The following is a 12,379-nucleotide window of genomic DNA, read 5'->3' as shown; positions in this document are numbered from 1 at the left end:
ATAGCTGGAATATGACACTGTAGTTTGAATATGGACACCATAGCTGGGTTATCACCTCCCCAAACATGCCCTGAACACGGCAGAAAGACCCTCACTCCTTCAACCCATGAATAACCAGACACAGCCATAAAGAATTTGTCAAAAACCAGCTTTGCCACTGAAGCCACTAAGGCAAAAAACAAGTTTTCCGTGGCTGGAAAGGTCTCATGGAAGAGGCTCATGCCTCCACGCAGACATGTCCCTTTCCATGGTCCCTCTGGCCATAGGCCCCTCCATGTCCCCAGTGACAGCCACACACTCGTCCATATGCCGCACACAAGACAAGCACCTTTCCATGCTGGCCCTGGCCATGTCCCCCGTGAGCCACCTCAAGCCACATTTACACCCATGTCCTCTCCCAGCCGTGTCCACCCCATGCCCAGGGACACACTCCCTCCCGCATTTAGATCCCAAAACTGTGCTGTGCTGCCACTTCGAGGCACAGACCCCGTGCTGCATTCCGTGGCCGTACCCACAGAGACACCCCGGGAGGGGAACACGGACAGGAGCAGGGATGGCTGCGGAGGGGCTGCCAAGGCTCCCTCATGAGGGGACAGTGCCTCCGCCTCGGCCGCGCGCCCTTTCCCCGCCCACCGGCCTTTGCCTGCCAATCAGCTCTCGCTGCCCCCGAGCCTTGGCCAATCATGACCTGCACTGCGGGACGCCCCGCCCACCCACTCACGGCTAGGGCCGCTCGTTTCGGGTCAGGGCCGCCGCTTCCGGCGCGCTGGGGCCGTGCGGCCGCCATGGTGCGGGCGTTCGTGCTGCTGGCGCCGGGCGGGCCCGCCCCCTGCCGCGTGCTGTACGCGCGCACCTTCGGGACCCCCCCCGGCGCCGGCCCCGGGGGACCCCGGCAGCGCCTCCGCCGCAAGGAGCAGCTGCTGGTCGTGGCCAGGTACACGCGGGACACCCGCCCCCGCGGGAATCCCCTTGCTGCGCATGCTGCTGGGACATCCGGCACCGTGTGCCCGCCGTCTCCTGAACCCTCTGGACCTGGGACACCTGCTCGCTCTCCCTGGGATCCCCACAGCCGTGATATGCCCACTTTGTTTGATGGGAGGGCTCTTGGGCATTGCCTGACCCCCAGGGCTGGGACACCCACCCCTTGACTGTGGGACACCTTCCGTTCCTGAGCAGAGCCTGTGTCAGCTCCCCTTGCGGGGAACAGGGCTCAGCGAGAGCCCCAGGGATCATTCATGGGATCCACACTTTTGGAGATCCTGGGCCCGGCAGGACCCCTGGGACCCTGTTCCCCAGCAGAGGGGTCACTGTCCCTGGATGAGGTGCGAGTCCTTAACACGAGTGTCCCCCTTTTCTCTTCCAGACAAGTGGCCTCCCAGTGCCAACTGCTTCAGGCGTCCTTGGGGCGCCCGTCCTCCCCACAGCTTCCCCAGCTACCCGATGAGCCGGTGTCTCTCCAGGATGCTCCAGGGGGTGTTTTCCAGATGTCCCCCGGAGACCCATTCCCTGAGCGGGTGACAGTAGTCTGGTTATCGGTGCTGGCCCTCGCCTTCGCCTTGGTTTGTGAGCCCCAGGAGAATCTGTCCTTGGCTGAGATCACCCTGCGGCGCCTGGCTCCCCGTCTGCTGCTCTCCCTGCGCCTCCTCGGGCCCGGTGCTGATGTCCTGCTCCGTCCTGATGCCGCTGATGGCCTCCTGGACCGTCTCCTGCCCCACGGGCAGATGCTTTTCCTCAATGAACGTTTCCTTCAGGCAGTGGACCGAGAGCTGGGGCTCAAAGTGTCCCGCTGAGCCGCAGATCGCATTCCTGCCTACCACCCCCAGATAATTTGAGGGATGAGAGACAAGGGAGGGATCTGAGATGGTCACCAAGCCCCAGTGGGATGGATGAGAAAATTAGTTCTGGTATAAAGAGCAATGAGCCAGCTAAGAGGAGGGTTTTAATCCATTTTTTCCCTAATGCCATCATGGGAGTGCTAATAGTCATCCCCATAAATCCACCTGGAGCTGGGACAGTGCCAAGTTCCTGCACTGCATTCCTGCACCACTCCATGTGCACATGACAGCGAGTGGAGGCTGCACGTAGCCATGAATGGACGCTAAAAGAGGGACCCTGGATTGTGGTTATCCCAGCTGGGCACTGTGGGGCATGCAAGGTTTCCCTGGCAGGGGAAACATGGCTCTGGGATGGGACCTTGCCAGGGTACATGGGGCGAGCAGGGGTGTGCACCCCGCCATAGGGCATTGGGGTCTCTGTGTGGGGCATTAAATGAACAGGCAGTGGGGCAGGATGTAGCCTTGTGCCTGGCACAGCAGGGTGCTTGTCCCTAGATGGTGCTGCGTGGGGCCAGGGGACCTGTGTGACACCCTGGGAGGTGGCAGGAGCTGGCACCCACCTACCCCGCTCTTCAGGGTACAGTGGGGAGCAGGGTCCTACCCTAGCAGTTTCTGGGTGCTGGGAAATCCAGGGAGCCAGGAGCTGGTGTGCACAGCTCTTACACCACTGTGCTGGGAACAGGCTGGGCACTGCCACACTGTGCAGAGGGGCTGTCATGGGGCAGGCCCCAAAGTGCTTTCCCTTGTAACTGCACCAGTAAAACTGGAGCACCTGAGGAGGGGTGCTGGGCACTGGGCTTCAGCCATGGTGGCTGTGCTGGGGGATCTCACTGTGTGCTGGAGGTGGGGGGACATTGCTGCCCACTGTGGCATCCCCCCTTAAGGGAAAGGGAGCACTGTATTCACCTCCCCATGTGATAGCAACTGTCATGTACTGCACCCACAACTGGCTTGAATACAACCAAGAACCAAAGAGACATTGTCCTGGAGAGTTTCAATGGTGTTAGCAATTAATTGTTGATGAGATACTGGAATCTGAATGTATGGGCCATTATTGTGTCTGCACTGATAGGATTCCAGTTGCTGGATTTCAATATCACCTGGTTTATGGCCAAAATTCTCTTGCAAATCAGCCACCTGAATTGGATCAAATGCAATAGTTATTTGTGTGTGGTTTTCCTTTCCACCCTCAGGTCTAGTAGATTCAGGGGGAATTGAAGGAGATCAGGAATCATCTTTTCCTGATTCTCTGTCATGGTGATCGCCCTGTATGTTTCCATCCCATGTAGGTCTGCCAGACTTTTCCAGGAACTTTGATATCATTGTCACCATATATGGCACCATTTTGGTAGCAGTTTGCTGACCCTGTCCACCATCTGTATTTCAATTTTAGGTAAAGGTCATAATGTTATTTCCTTATCATGAAAATGTTACATGTATTTTTTTGTCAGGGTAACAGACCCATTTACTGTCTTCCAACTCCCTCATTGGATACAGAAGGTCAGAATTGTGAGACTGTATTTCTGCAAATGGTCCAGATGCTCTATCCTGCACTCGTGCCTCCTTTCCCAGAGACCCCACTGACCTGGCCTGGGCCAGGCACCACTTGGCTTCTGCTTCTCCTTGATCTCCTCCTGGAGCGAGAGCAGTACCTGCTCCATCATGGTGGGCTCCTGTACTGCACAACCTGCTGGATCAGATCATCCAGGATGGAGCAGATCAGCCTATGCAGCCCTTTCCTACAAGAGACATCAAAGGAGCACTCAGGAGGGCAGAGAGGAGGACTCCCCCTGCTTGCAGCACCCTCAGCCAGGTCCATAGCTGTGCTCCGTAGCTGAGCCAGCTCTCTTGAACCTTTACAGCTTGGGTGTGGCAGGAGGGTGGAGCTGCCAGGGCTCCTGGGCACCAGAGCATGTGGAATCCTGAGAGGTTTGGGGGCCCTGGGTGGCAGAGCTGTCTCTGCACCTCCACAACCCCATGGCACTCATTAAAGGGGCTGTGGCTGGGGGAGAAGTGCAGACAGGTGGGAGGAGAGGTGATGCTGGGCTCCATTCCTGACCCCTCATGGCTTGGGTTTAGTGCCTGGCCAGCATCCACGTTACCAAAGTATCCTATCAGGGATCAGGGCATGCTCCTGTGGCACTGGCAGTACCTCTGCCACGTTTATTGGGCTGGACTTTGCCTGATGGGGCACTGCCCCAGGCACAGTCCTGGCACAAAACGCAGTACTGCCCCAGGCACAGTCCTGGCACAGGTGCCAACCGGTTGGGAGGTTGTGGAGGCTGCCGGCAGGGAAGACAGCCAGTACTGTGTGGACCCACTGTCAGCCATGGAGCAGGAAGCTGAAATCGTGCAGGAGCTGGGAAGCCTCCATGGCGTCCCCCTCTACAAGAGCTTCATCGAGGGCTGGCCACGGGTGAAGGCTTTCCAAGCCCGTCCAGACGACGTGCTCATCTCCACCTACCCCAAATCGGGTGAGTGGTCCTGGGGGAGGGTGCAGGGGGATGGGGTGACACCAGCCTTTGCAATGCTGTCCCTGTGTGGCAGGCACAACGTGGCTGAGTGAGATCATGGACATGATCTACCACGATGGCGATGTGGAGAAGTGCCGACGTGATGCCATCTACAACCGCGTGCCCTTCCTGGAGTTGAAGGCCCCTGGGGAAATGAGTGGTGAGTTTCCCTAGCCCGGCTGCCTGGCTTGGGTGGAGAGAGAACAGAGCCAGCTCGGGGGTGAGGGTGCTGGGGCTCACACCTCTAAGTCCCCTGTGCCACAGGTATTGAGCAGCTGGAGAGCACCCCATCCCCACGGCTGGTAAAGACCCATCTCCCAGTCCAGCTCCTCCCGACCTCCTTCTGGGAGAAGGACTGCAAGGTAACGTGGCAGGTGCTCCCTGTCTCCGCTCTGGGTTGGTGGGGAGGAGGCACCACTCTACCTCCCAAACACATCCTTGGCTCTCTCCAGATTATCTACATGGCCCGCAACCCCAAGGACGTTGCCATCTCCTACTACTACTTCCACCGGATGGCCAAGATACACCAGGACCCTGGCACGAAGGCTGAGTTCTTGGAGAACTTCATGGCTGGCAAAGGTGTGAGCTGAGCCACCTGTGGGAAGGACATCCCCCGCTACTCCTCTTTCCAGCTAATCCCTTGCTCATATCCCACAGTGCCCTACGGATCCTGGTACGACCACGTGCGTGGATGGTGGGAGAAGAAGCAGGAGAAGCAGCTACTCTACCTCTTCTATGAGGACATGAAAAAGGTGAGGGTGGGATGTAGGGGAAGGAGCCCTGGTTGCCCCCCAGCTTTTTGGCAGCCTGCTCATGTCAGTCACCCTGCAGGACCCACGGCAAGAAGTGCAGAAGATCTTGCAGTTCCTGGGCAAGGAGTTGGCAGAGGGAATAGTGGATAGGATTCTGCACCACACCTCCTTCCAGGAGATGAAGAAGAACCCTGCTGCCAACTATGAGACCATGCTCCCCATCTTGATGGATCACAGCGTCTCCCCCTTCCTCCGGAAAGGTGGGGGTTCAGCTGGGGGTTCGGTGGTGGAGGATTTGGGAAGGATGTCCCTGGATTGTGTTTGAGCCCCCATCTGTGGCTGCAAATATGTCATGTGTGTGAGGATTTACCCCAGTTATTTTCTTGCCCCCAGGGGTCTCTGGAGACTGGAAGAACCACTTCACTGTGGCCCAGAACGAGCGCTTTGACCAGCACTACCAGAAGCTCATGGCAGGCTCTGACCTCCACTTCCAGATGGAAGTGTGAGGGGCTTATCTCCTTTCCCAGGAGGATGGATCCAGATGGAAATTCTTGCACTAATTCACTTTTCCCCTTGTAATAAATTGTGATAAATGGGGGTTGAGCCATTGCCTTCAGGGAAAATGAGGGTGGGGCTTGGACCCCCTGAATTCTAGGGAGTGTCTGGGAACACCTTCATGGTCATCAGAAGAGAGGGTGGGCACACAGTGGATTTTTAGTGATGGTCACGCATCACCAGGAGTAGGCACCTTCCCAGAAACCACCACTGGCCCCTGCCAGCTTGGGCTGCCCCAGCCTACCAAGGTGCCTGGAGGGAACAAAGATCGATGATGAGTGGAAAATCCCCAGAGCACCAGCAAATCCAGTGCTGCCGCAGCCCTTGCGTGCACAGGAGCTTTCCTGCCTCTGGGTTGGGGCAGGTTTCTTGACAGAGTGGGTGGTGGTCAGGCTGTCCTTGGCCCAGCTGGAGCTTGGCAGCCCATGGTCTGTAGGAACAAAGGTGAAGGGAAACAGCTCCCTGCTGCTGTGTGGCCAGGCTCAGCAACATCACTGTCCTTGCTGGATAAAGAACACTCCTTTCAACCTGGCTGCACCTTGCCCTTGCTCTTGGATGCCTGGAGCAAACCAGTCCCTGTCCCACTGGGGGAAGGGTGTGCTTTGGAGCCCCAAGTTCCCCATTTACACCCCATTTCTGGCCAGTTCTTCAGATTCTAAAACTGCAGCTTCTTGGCAAGATAGCCTCATGAGGTTGTTCTATCCTGAAAGAGATGCAGCCCAGATCCAACTGCTAAAGAGCAGCAGCGCTATGAGGGGACCTGCCTCACAGAAATAAATCCTTTTCACACATTCATGTAAATGCCATGATGCTTTCCACTTGAAGATGTGCTTACCCAGCTCCTGGCTTTGCACATGCAGCCAATTTTGCTGGCACATGGACAGCAAAACACCTGAACACCTGCCATGGCATGCCTCATCTTACCAGGAACTTTGCCCTGGAGATAAATCAGGGATGTTTATCTCAAGGCTGCCAACAGCTGAGCTGCTGACTCTGCCCAGCTGCCATCTCTCCTGCCCTTCCCACTCCCTCCCAGCCAAGGTAAGGAAGAACATTTCCCCAACCCTTAAACACTTTTCCCAGGAGCACATGTGCTTTGCAACCCCGCAAACTTTGGACCCATATTTGAGTGAAGTAGGGGTAGAACCAAAGCCTGAACCCCACATCCCGCTCGCAAGCCCCACGTCGGTGTGAGGAGCTGGGGACGTCCACGCAGGTGACTCTAGGACCAGGACAGGGTGATGTTCAATCTCCCGGGTGTGGGTCGGGATTTCCTCCCTTTGTTTACTTCAGCGGGTGGAGAGGGAAGCTGTGATTTCCACTCCCGCTGCCCGTGTGCGTCCCGACGGGCGCTGAGCGCGGACAGCTCATGACAGGCATTTGGGGACCGTACCCATCCCCGCTCGCCCCTTCCCCGCACTCCTCCCACCGCAGCACCGGGGCCGGGTCTGTCCGGGCTCCTGTCCCAGCGGTGCCCCCCGGCACCTCCATCTTCCGGGTAGGGGAAGGAAAATAACAAATCCCGCCCCGCAAGCGGCGGGCCGAGCTTTGCCTCCTGCCTGCCAGAGCGCCCGGAAAAGAGGCAAGTAGCTGGGGGACTTTGGGCACCGCGATTCGGGGTGCCCTGGCCTCATAAGCCGGGGGCCAGCGGGGGTGGGTGCGGGGGCTCCGTGTCCCCGCAAGCCCCCGGGAGATGGGAGCAAGACGCCAAGCTTGTCTCCAAAAATCCAAAAATCACAGCGCGGGGGTTTTGCCGCTGGCATGTCCAGCGTTTCTATCCTGAGCCGTGGGTGGAAAGGCTTCCTAGGGAGTGAGTTCTGAGTTCTGCTCCTCGTTCCTGTGACTGTCAAACCCTCTCTCAAGCCCCCTGAAAGCAAGGCTTCTTCCCGTGCTGCCGTACGACAGGGAGATGGGGAGGAAAAAGCAAAGAGAAAAGCAGCCTGCAGCTCCAGCCAGGAATGCCCCTGAGAGTTTTTACATCCAGGAACAGCGCTGCCAGCTTGGTGTGGGCAGCTGCCCACTGCCTGTCTGACCTGAACCCCCAGAGCTGGCCATGCCCTTCCACTCTCCCTTCACTGCCACCTGCACCCCAAAACCCCCACAGAACTCAGGTGCCACCTCCTGCAATGACAGCAGGCAGGGCATGGTTTCCCTCCTAAGGCCAGGATGGCTGGGTACAGCAGGGATTTTGGGGCACCTAGGGAAGGAGATGGCCCCATGATCCTCCTCACTGCCAGCCATATCCCTGTCCCACATTCCTGTCCTCAGCAGGATGGCCGATTCGGACCCCTACCTGCGGCAGCCCTGGCTCACCGTGCATGGCGTCCCCATGGTCAATGCCTTTGCCCACAACTGGGAACGGATTGACACCTTCCAGAGCCGCCCTGACGACATTGTGGTGGTCACCTACCCCAAATCCGGTGAGCGTGCCCAGGCACCAAAGGAGGGCCAGGCTCAGGGAGGGAGCCCATGCTGCCGGTGCATGGGCTGGGACCAGGGGTGTGCCAAAAGGCAACACTGGTAGATGGTGACCCTCTGGTGTCCGAGATGGGTCTTCAGTGGGAATGGCATCATCTGGACACCCAACCTCTCCCCACCAGGCACCACCTGGGTCAGTGAGATCATGGACATGGTCCTGAAAGGCGGTGACCCGGAAAAGTGCAAGAAGGATGTCATTTGGGAGCGGGTGCCCATGATGGAGTGTGCTGCTCCTGGAGTGTTACCACCAGGTAGTAGGGTGGCAGAGGGTGGTGGGCAGCAATGGGTGCTGCATGGAGACAGTTTGTTTTTGTATGGGTGGGCACCACAGTGGGATCACTTCTGGGGGAAATCCTTATAGGCACAAAGCAGCTGGAGGCCATGCCATCCCCTCGCATCATCAAGACCCACATCCCAGCTCACATCTTGCCCAAATCCTTCTGGGAAAACCGCTGCAAGGTAACAGGCTGGAATGAACCTACCTGGAGGGATCCCACCCCCATAAGGGAGCACCCTGCCCTGTTGGGACCTTGCAAGTCCCCACATGCCACCAAGCTTTCTGCAGATGGTCTATGTGGGACGCAACGCCAAGGATGTGGCTGTCTCCTACTACCACTTTGATTTGATGAACAAATTCCACCCTCACCCTGGGACATGGGCCGAGTACCTGGAGAAGTTCATGGCTGGCAGAGGTGGGACAGGGCACCCCTGAGTGCATGCAGGGGACCCTGCAGGGGACTGTCACCTACTGGCTGTTCTCCCCATGCAGTGGCGTATGGTTCCTGGTACGACCACGTCAAGGGCTACTGGGAGCGCAGGAAGGATCACCCCATTCTCTACCTCTTCTACGAGGACTTGAAGGAGGTGATGGGGCAGGAGGGATGGTGGTGTGGAGGGGGTCAGGGGTTGGCGGGGGGGGTGAGTGTCGGCCTGTGTCGCACAGGACCTGCGGCGGGAGGTTGCCAAGGTGGCCCAGTTCCTGGGGCAGAATCTGTCGGATGCAGCGCTGGACACCATCACCCGACACACGTCCTTCGAGGCCATGAGGGACAACCCTGCCACCAACTACACCAGTATTCCCTCTGACCTCATGGACCAGAGCGTGTCGCCCTTCATGCGCAAAGGTGAGCCGCTGCAGGGGCCTGGCGCGCTGCCTGCCCCGGCCCCTGCTGAGCCCCATCTCTCCCGGCCACAGGCACCACCGGGGACTGGAAGAACCACTTCACCGTGGCCCAGAACGAGCGCTTTGAGCAGGACTATGCGCAGAAGATGTCAGGCACCGACCTGTGCTTCCGCACTCAGATCTGAGGGGACGCCGCCGGACGCCCCCCAGATCCGCCCTGTGCTGCGGTGGCACTGCTGCCGTTGCTTCCCTGCCCTGGAAGTGCTGGAGAGAAATAAAATGTGCTCCCTGACCCTGCCCTCACTGTCCTGAGCTTCTGCTGATCCCAACCCAGGTGTCTCCCTGGGGCTGCTGTTTCCTTCTTGGGCTGGGACAAGCAGGTGTCACCCCTCAGCCACTGTGGTGGGGGGATTGCCAGCAGCAGCTCATGGCATTGCAGAAGGTTTTGGCAAATCTGCGTATGGGGAGCATGCTGGGTGGGTGTGGGCAGTGAGAGGTGTCCTACTTCCCCTCACACAGCAGGATGTTGCCTGGGACCTGTGGGTCTGAGATGTCCTCTGTGGCCCTGCCTGCAGGTCAGTGGCTGCTGGTTTCTCCCTGCCTTTGCTCCTCCCTTTCCACAGCTGCTGGGCTGGCAAACATTACTGCCCTCAGCGCCCTGCCTCTTTCCTTCTCCTTCCTGCTATTACCGAGGGAGGCCCCGAGTCTCCCTGTCCTCTGCTGTCACCCTCCTGGAGTCACCGTCCTGGTGTCACCCTCCCGGCACAGAGCAGCAGGTCTGAGGTGAGATGGGTGTCCTGGGGTGCCCTGTGGGTGCTCTGCCCATGCTCAGCTGCACAGAGCTGCATGCTGCAGGGTCCAGGGTGGTGGGTTTGGGGCATTTTGTGTTTGTGTGCAATCAGCAGCCCTAAACCTTCCCCCGACCTGTGGACTCCTGCAATATCCCCAGGGACCCAGTTCCCTGCTCTCCAGGGGTGCTGAGGCAAGGGAAGAGGTGCTGTTCTAGTCTAGTCCCCTGGGTCTGGGTGATACTGGCATGCTGTGGGCACCCCTGTCCTTGCTGGGGCTCTGGGTGTGCTCCTGTCCCCACAGCGGGGATCCCTGTTCCCAGCAGTGTGTGCAGCGATGGCTGCGGTGACCTCTGGTCTGTGCTCTGGTGCTATCACTGCCGCTCCCTGAGCAGGCACAGTGCCAGCTGACCAGGCTGCCCTGGCTCACAGCCACCCTGAGAGGGTGAGGGGAACCTGCCCTCATCAGCCAGCCCTGTTCCACGTCTCTGTCCCCAGCAGGATGGCCGATTCGGACCCCTACCTGCGTCAGCCCTGCCTCACCATGCATGGCATCCCCATGGTCAATGCCTTTGCCCACAACTGGGAACGGATTGACACCTTCCAGAGCCGCCCTGACGACATTGTGGTGGTCACCTACCCCAAATCCGGTGAGTATCCTCAAGGCAGTACCAGATGTGCTGGTACGGGGTAGGCAAGTGTGTTGTTCAGCTGAGACCCACTGCCTGGGTGTATGCAGCACATTTAGGCGCTGTCAGGACAGAGTTGTGTAAGATTTCCCTTTTCCCCCATGGCATCTGGTTGAGGTCTGAGGGATTGTCAGTGCTGAGACACCCAATGCTGCCCTGGCTGCTCCCCTTCATGGTTTTCTTTCCCCAGGCACCACCTGGGTCAGCGAGATTGTGGATATGATCCTGCAAGGCGGAGATCCTGAGAAGTGCAAGCGGGACATTATCAGCAAGAGAGTGCCCATGCTGGAGTTCTCTGCCCCTGGGAAGATGGCAGCAGGTAGTGAGGTGCAGGGGTACCCCACAGGGGCTGAGTCCCAAGGGTCTTTGCCAAGGTTTCACTGAGGAATTGCACCGGGATCCCACAGGAACAGACCTGCTGGCCACCATGCACTCCCCCCGCGTGGTGAAGACTCACCTGCCGACACATATCCTGCCCAAATCCTTCTGGGAAAACCGCTGCAAGGTAACGCCCTACCCTTGTCCCTGCCTTGGAGGGAATTGCAGCAGCCCTGTTCCCGTGAGACAGGACTCCCCACTGCTACCTCCAGCATCTTAAGTGTTCGTAGGAGATCTAGGAACTGGAGCATCCTTCCTGCTGGGGCTCCTGGGGCTGCCCCTCATACATCCATGGCCCATCTGCAGATGGTCTATGTGGGACGCAATGCCAAGGACGTGGCTGTCTCCTACTACCACTTTGATTTGATGAACAAGTTCCTGCCAAACCCCGGGACATGGGCCGAGTACCTGGAGAAGTTCATGGCTGGCAGAGGTGGGACAGGGCACCCCTGAGTGCATGCAGGGGACCCTGCAGGGGACTGTCACCTACTGGCTGTTCTCCCCATGCAGTGGCGTATGGTTCCTGGTACGACCACGTCAAGGGCTACTGGGAGCGCAGGAAGGATCACCCCATTCTCTACCTCTTCTACGAGGACTTGAAGGAGGTGATGGGGCAGGAGGGATGGTGGTGTGGAGGAGGTCAGGGGTTGGCGGGGGGGGTGAGTGTCGGCCTGTGTCGCACAGGACCTGCGGCGGGAGGTTGCCAAGGTGGCCCAGTTCCTGGGGCAGAATCTGTCGGATGCAGCGCTGGACACCATCACCCGACACACGTCCTTCGAGGCCATGAGGGACAACCCTGCCACCAACTACATCAATATTCCCTCTGACCTCATGGACCAGAGCGTGTCGCCCTTCATGCGCAAAGGTGAGCCGCTGCAGGGGCCTGGCGCGCTGCCTGCCCCGGCCCCTGCTGAGCCCCATCTCTCCCGGCCACAGGCACCACCGGGGACTGGAAGAACCACTTCACCGTGGCCCAGAACGAGCGCTTTGAGCAGGACTATGCGCAGAAGATGTCAGGCACCGACCTGTGCTTCCGCACTCAGATCTGAGGGGACGCCGCCGGACGCCCCCCAGATCCGCCCTGTGCTGCGGTGGCACTGCTGCCGTTGCTTCCCTGCCCTGGAAGTGCTGGAGAGAAATAAAATGTGCTCCCTGACCCTGCCATGGGGTGCTGCTCACTGTCCTGAGCTTCTGCTGGTCCCAACCCAGGTGTCTCCCTGGGGCTGCTGTTCCCTTCTTGGGCTGGGACAAGCAGGTGTCACCCCTCA

At 58.8% G+C, this 12,379-nt stretch overlaps 4 protein-coding genes across 12 annotated transcripts; all 4 read left to right on the top strand.

Annotated features, from left to right (window-relative positions):
* The first annotated feature begins 707 nt into the window (after positions 1-707).
* AP5S1 (adaptor related protein complex 5 subunit sigma 1) lies at positions 708-3,436 on the top strand. The gene is made up of 2 exons (XM_005484655.4): positions 708-934; positions 1,364-3,436. The coding sequence occupies exons 1-2, from the start codon at positions 786-788 to the stop codon at positions 1,788-1,790; spliced, it is 576 nt and encodes a 191-aa protein (XP_005484712.2). The 5' UTR covers positions 708-785; the 3' UTR covers positions 1,791-3,436.
* Positions 3,437-3,494: 58 nt separating this feature from the next.
* Positions 3,495-6,441, top strand: LOC102062289 (sulfotransferase 1 family member D1). 2 transcript variants are annotated; one of them, XM_074540983.1, is made up of 8 exons: positions 3,495-3,648; positions 4,073-4,309; positions 4,383-4,508; positions 4,613-4,710; positions 4,801-4,927; positions 5,006-5,100; positions 5,180-5,360; positions 5,494-6,441. In XM_074540983.1, the coding sequence occupies exons 1-8, from the start codon at positions 3,498-3,500 to the stop codon at positions 5,604-5,606; spliced, it is 1,128 nt and encodes a 375-aa protein (XP_074397084.1). In that variant the 5' UTR covers positions 3,495-3,497; the 3' UTR covers positions 5,607-6,441. The 2 variants fall into 2 exon arrangements, with proteins under 2 accessions (XP_074397084.1, XP_026647803.2); XM_026792002.2 differs by having other exon boundaries at positions 3,505-4,309; positions 5,494-6,440.
* Positions 6,442-6,592: 151 nt separating this feature from the next.
* LOC141729141 (sulfotransferase 1B1-like) lies at positions 6,593-9,554 on the top strand. Of its 7 annotated transcripts, none has more exons than XM_074540988.1 (8): positions 6,593-6,696; positions 7,924-8,075; positions 8,256-8,384; positions 8,495-8,592; positions 8,699-8,825; positions 8,903-8,997; positions 9,077-9,257; positions 9,329-9,554. In XM_074540988.1, the coding sequence occupies exons 2-8, from the start codon at positions 7,928-7,930 to the stop codon at positions 9,439-9,441; spliced, it is 891 nt and encodes a 296-aa protein (XP_074397089.1). In that variant the 5' UTR covers positions 6,593-6,696; positions 7,924-7,927; the 3' UTR covers positions 9,442-9,554. The 7 variants fall into 7 exon arrangements, with proteins under 7 accessions (XP_074397089.1, XP_074397092.1, XP_074397093.1 ...); XM_074540991.1 differs by having other exon boundaries at positions 6,601-6,696; positions 7,927-8,075; XM_074540992.1 differs by lacking the exon at positions 6,593-6,696 and adding an exon at positions 6,714-6,871 and having other exon boundaries at positions 7,927-8,075.
* A 79-nt stretch (positions 9,555-9,633) lies between these two features.
* On the top strand, positions 9,634-12,273 carry LOC102074592 (sulfotransferase 1B1). 2 transcript variants are annotated; one of them, XM_074540985.1, is made up of 8 exons: positions 9,634-10,039; positions 10,546-10,694; positions 10,924-11,052; positions 11,141-11,238; positions 11,418-11,544; positions 11,622-11,716; positions 11,796-11,976; positions 12,048-12,273. In XM_074540985.1, the coding sequence occupies exons 1-8, from the start codon at positions 9,780-9,782 to the stop codon at positions 12,158-12,160; spliced, it is 1,152 nt and encodes a 383-aa protein (XP_074397086.1). In that variant the 5' UTR covers positions 9,634-9,779; the 3' UTR covers positions 12,161-12,273. The 2 variants fall into 2 exon arrangements, with proteins under 2 accessions (XP_074397086.1, XP_074397085.1); XM_074540984.1 differs by having other exon boundaries at positions 10,543-10,694.
* Positions 12,274-12,379: the final 106 nt, after the last annotated feature.

The sequence above is a fragment of the Zonotrichia albicollis genome, chromosome 5 (genome assembly GCF_047830755.1).
Source record: "Zonotrichia albicollis isolate bZonAlb1 chromosome 5, bZonAlb1.hap1, whole genome shotgun sequence".
Lineage (NCBI taxonomy): Eukaryota > Metazoa > Chordata > Aves > Passeriformes > Passerellidae > Zonotrichia > Zonotrichia albicollis.
The sequence above is the reverse complement of the archived record's forward strand: the minus strand, read 5'-3'. Positions and strand labels throughout refer to the sequence as shown.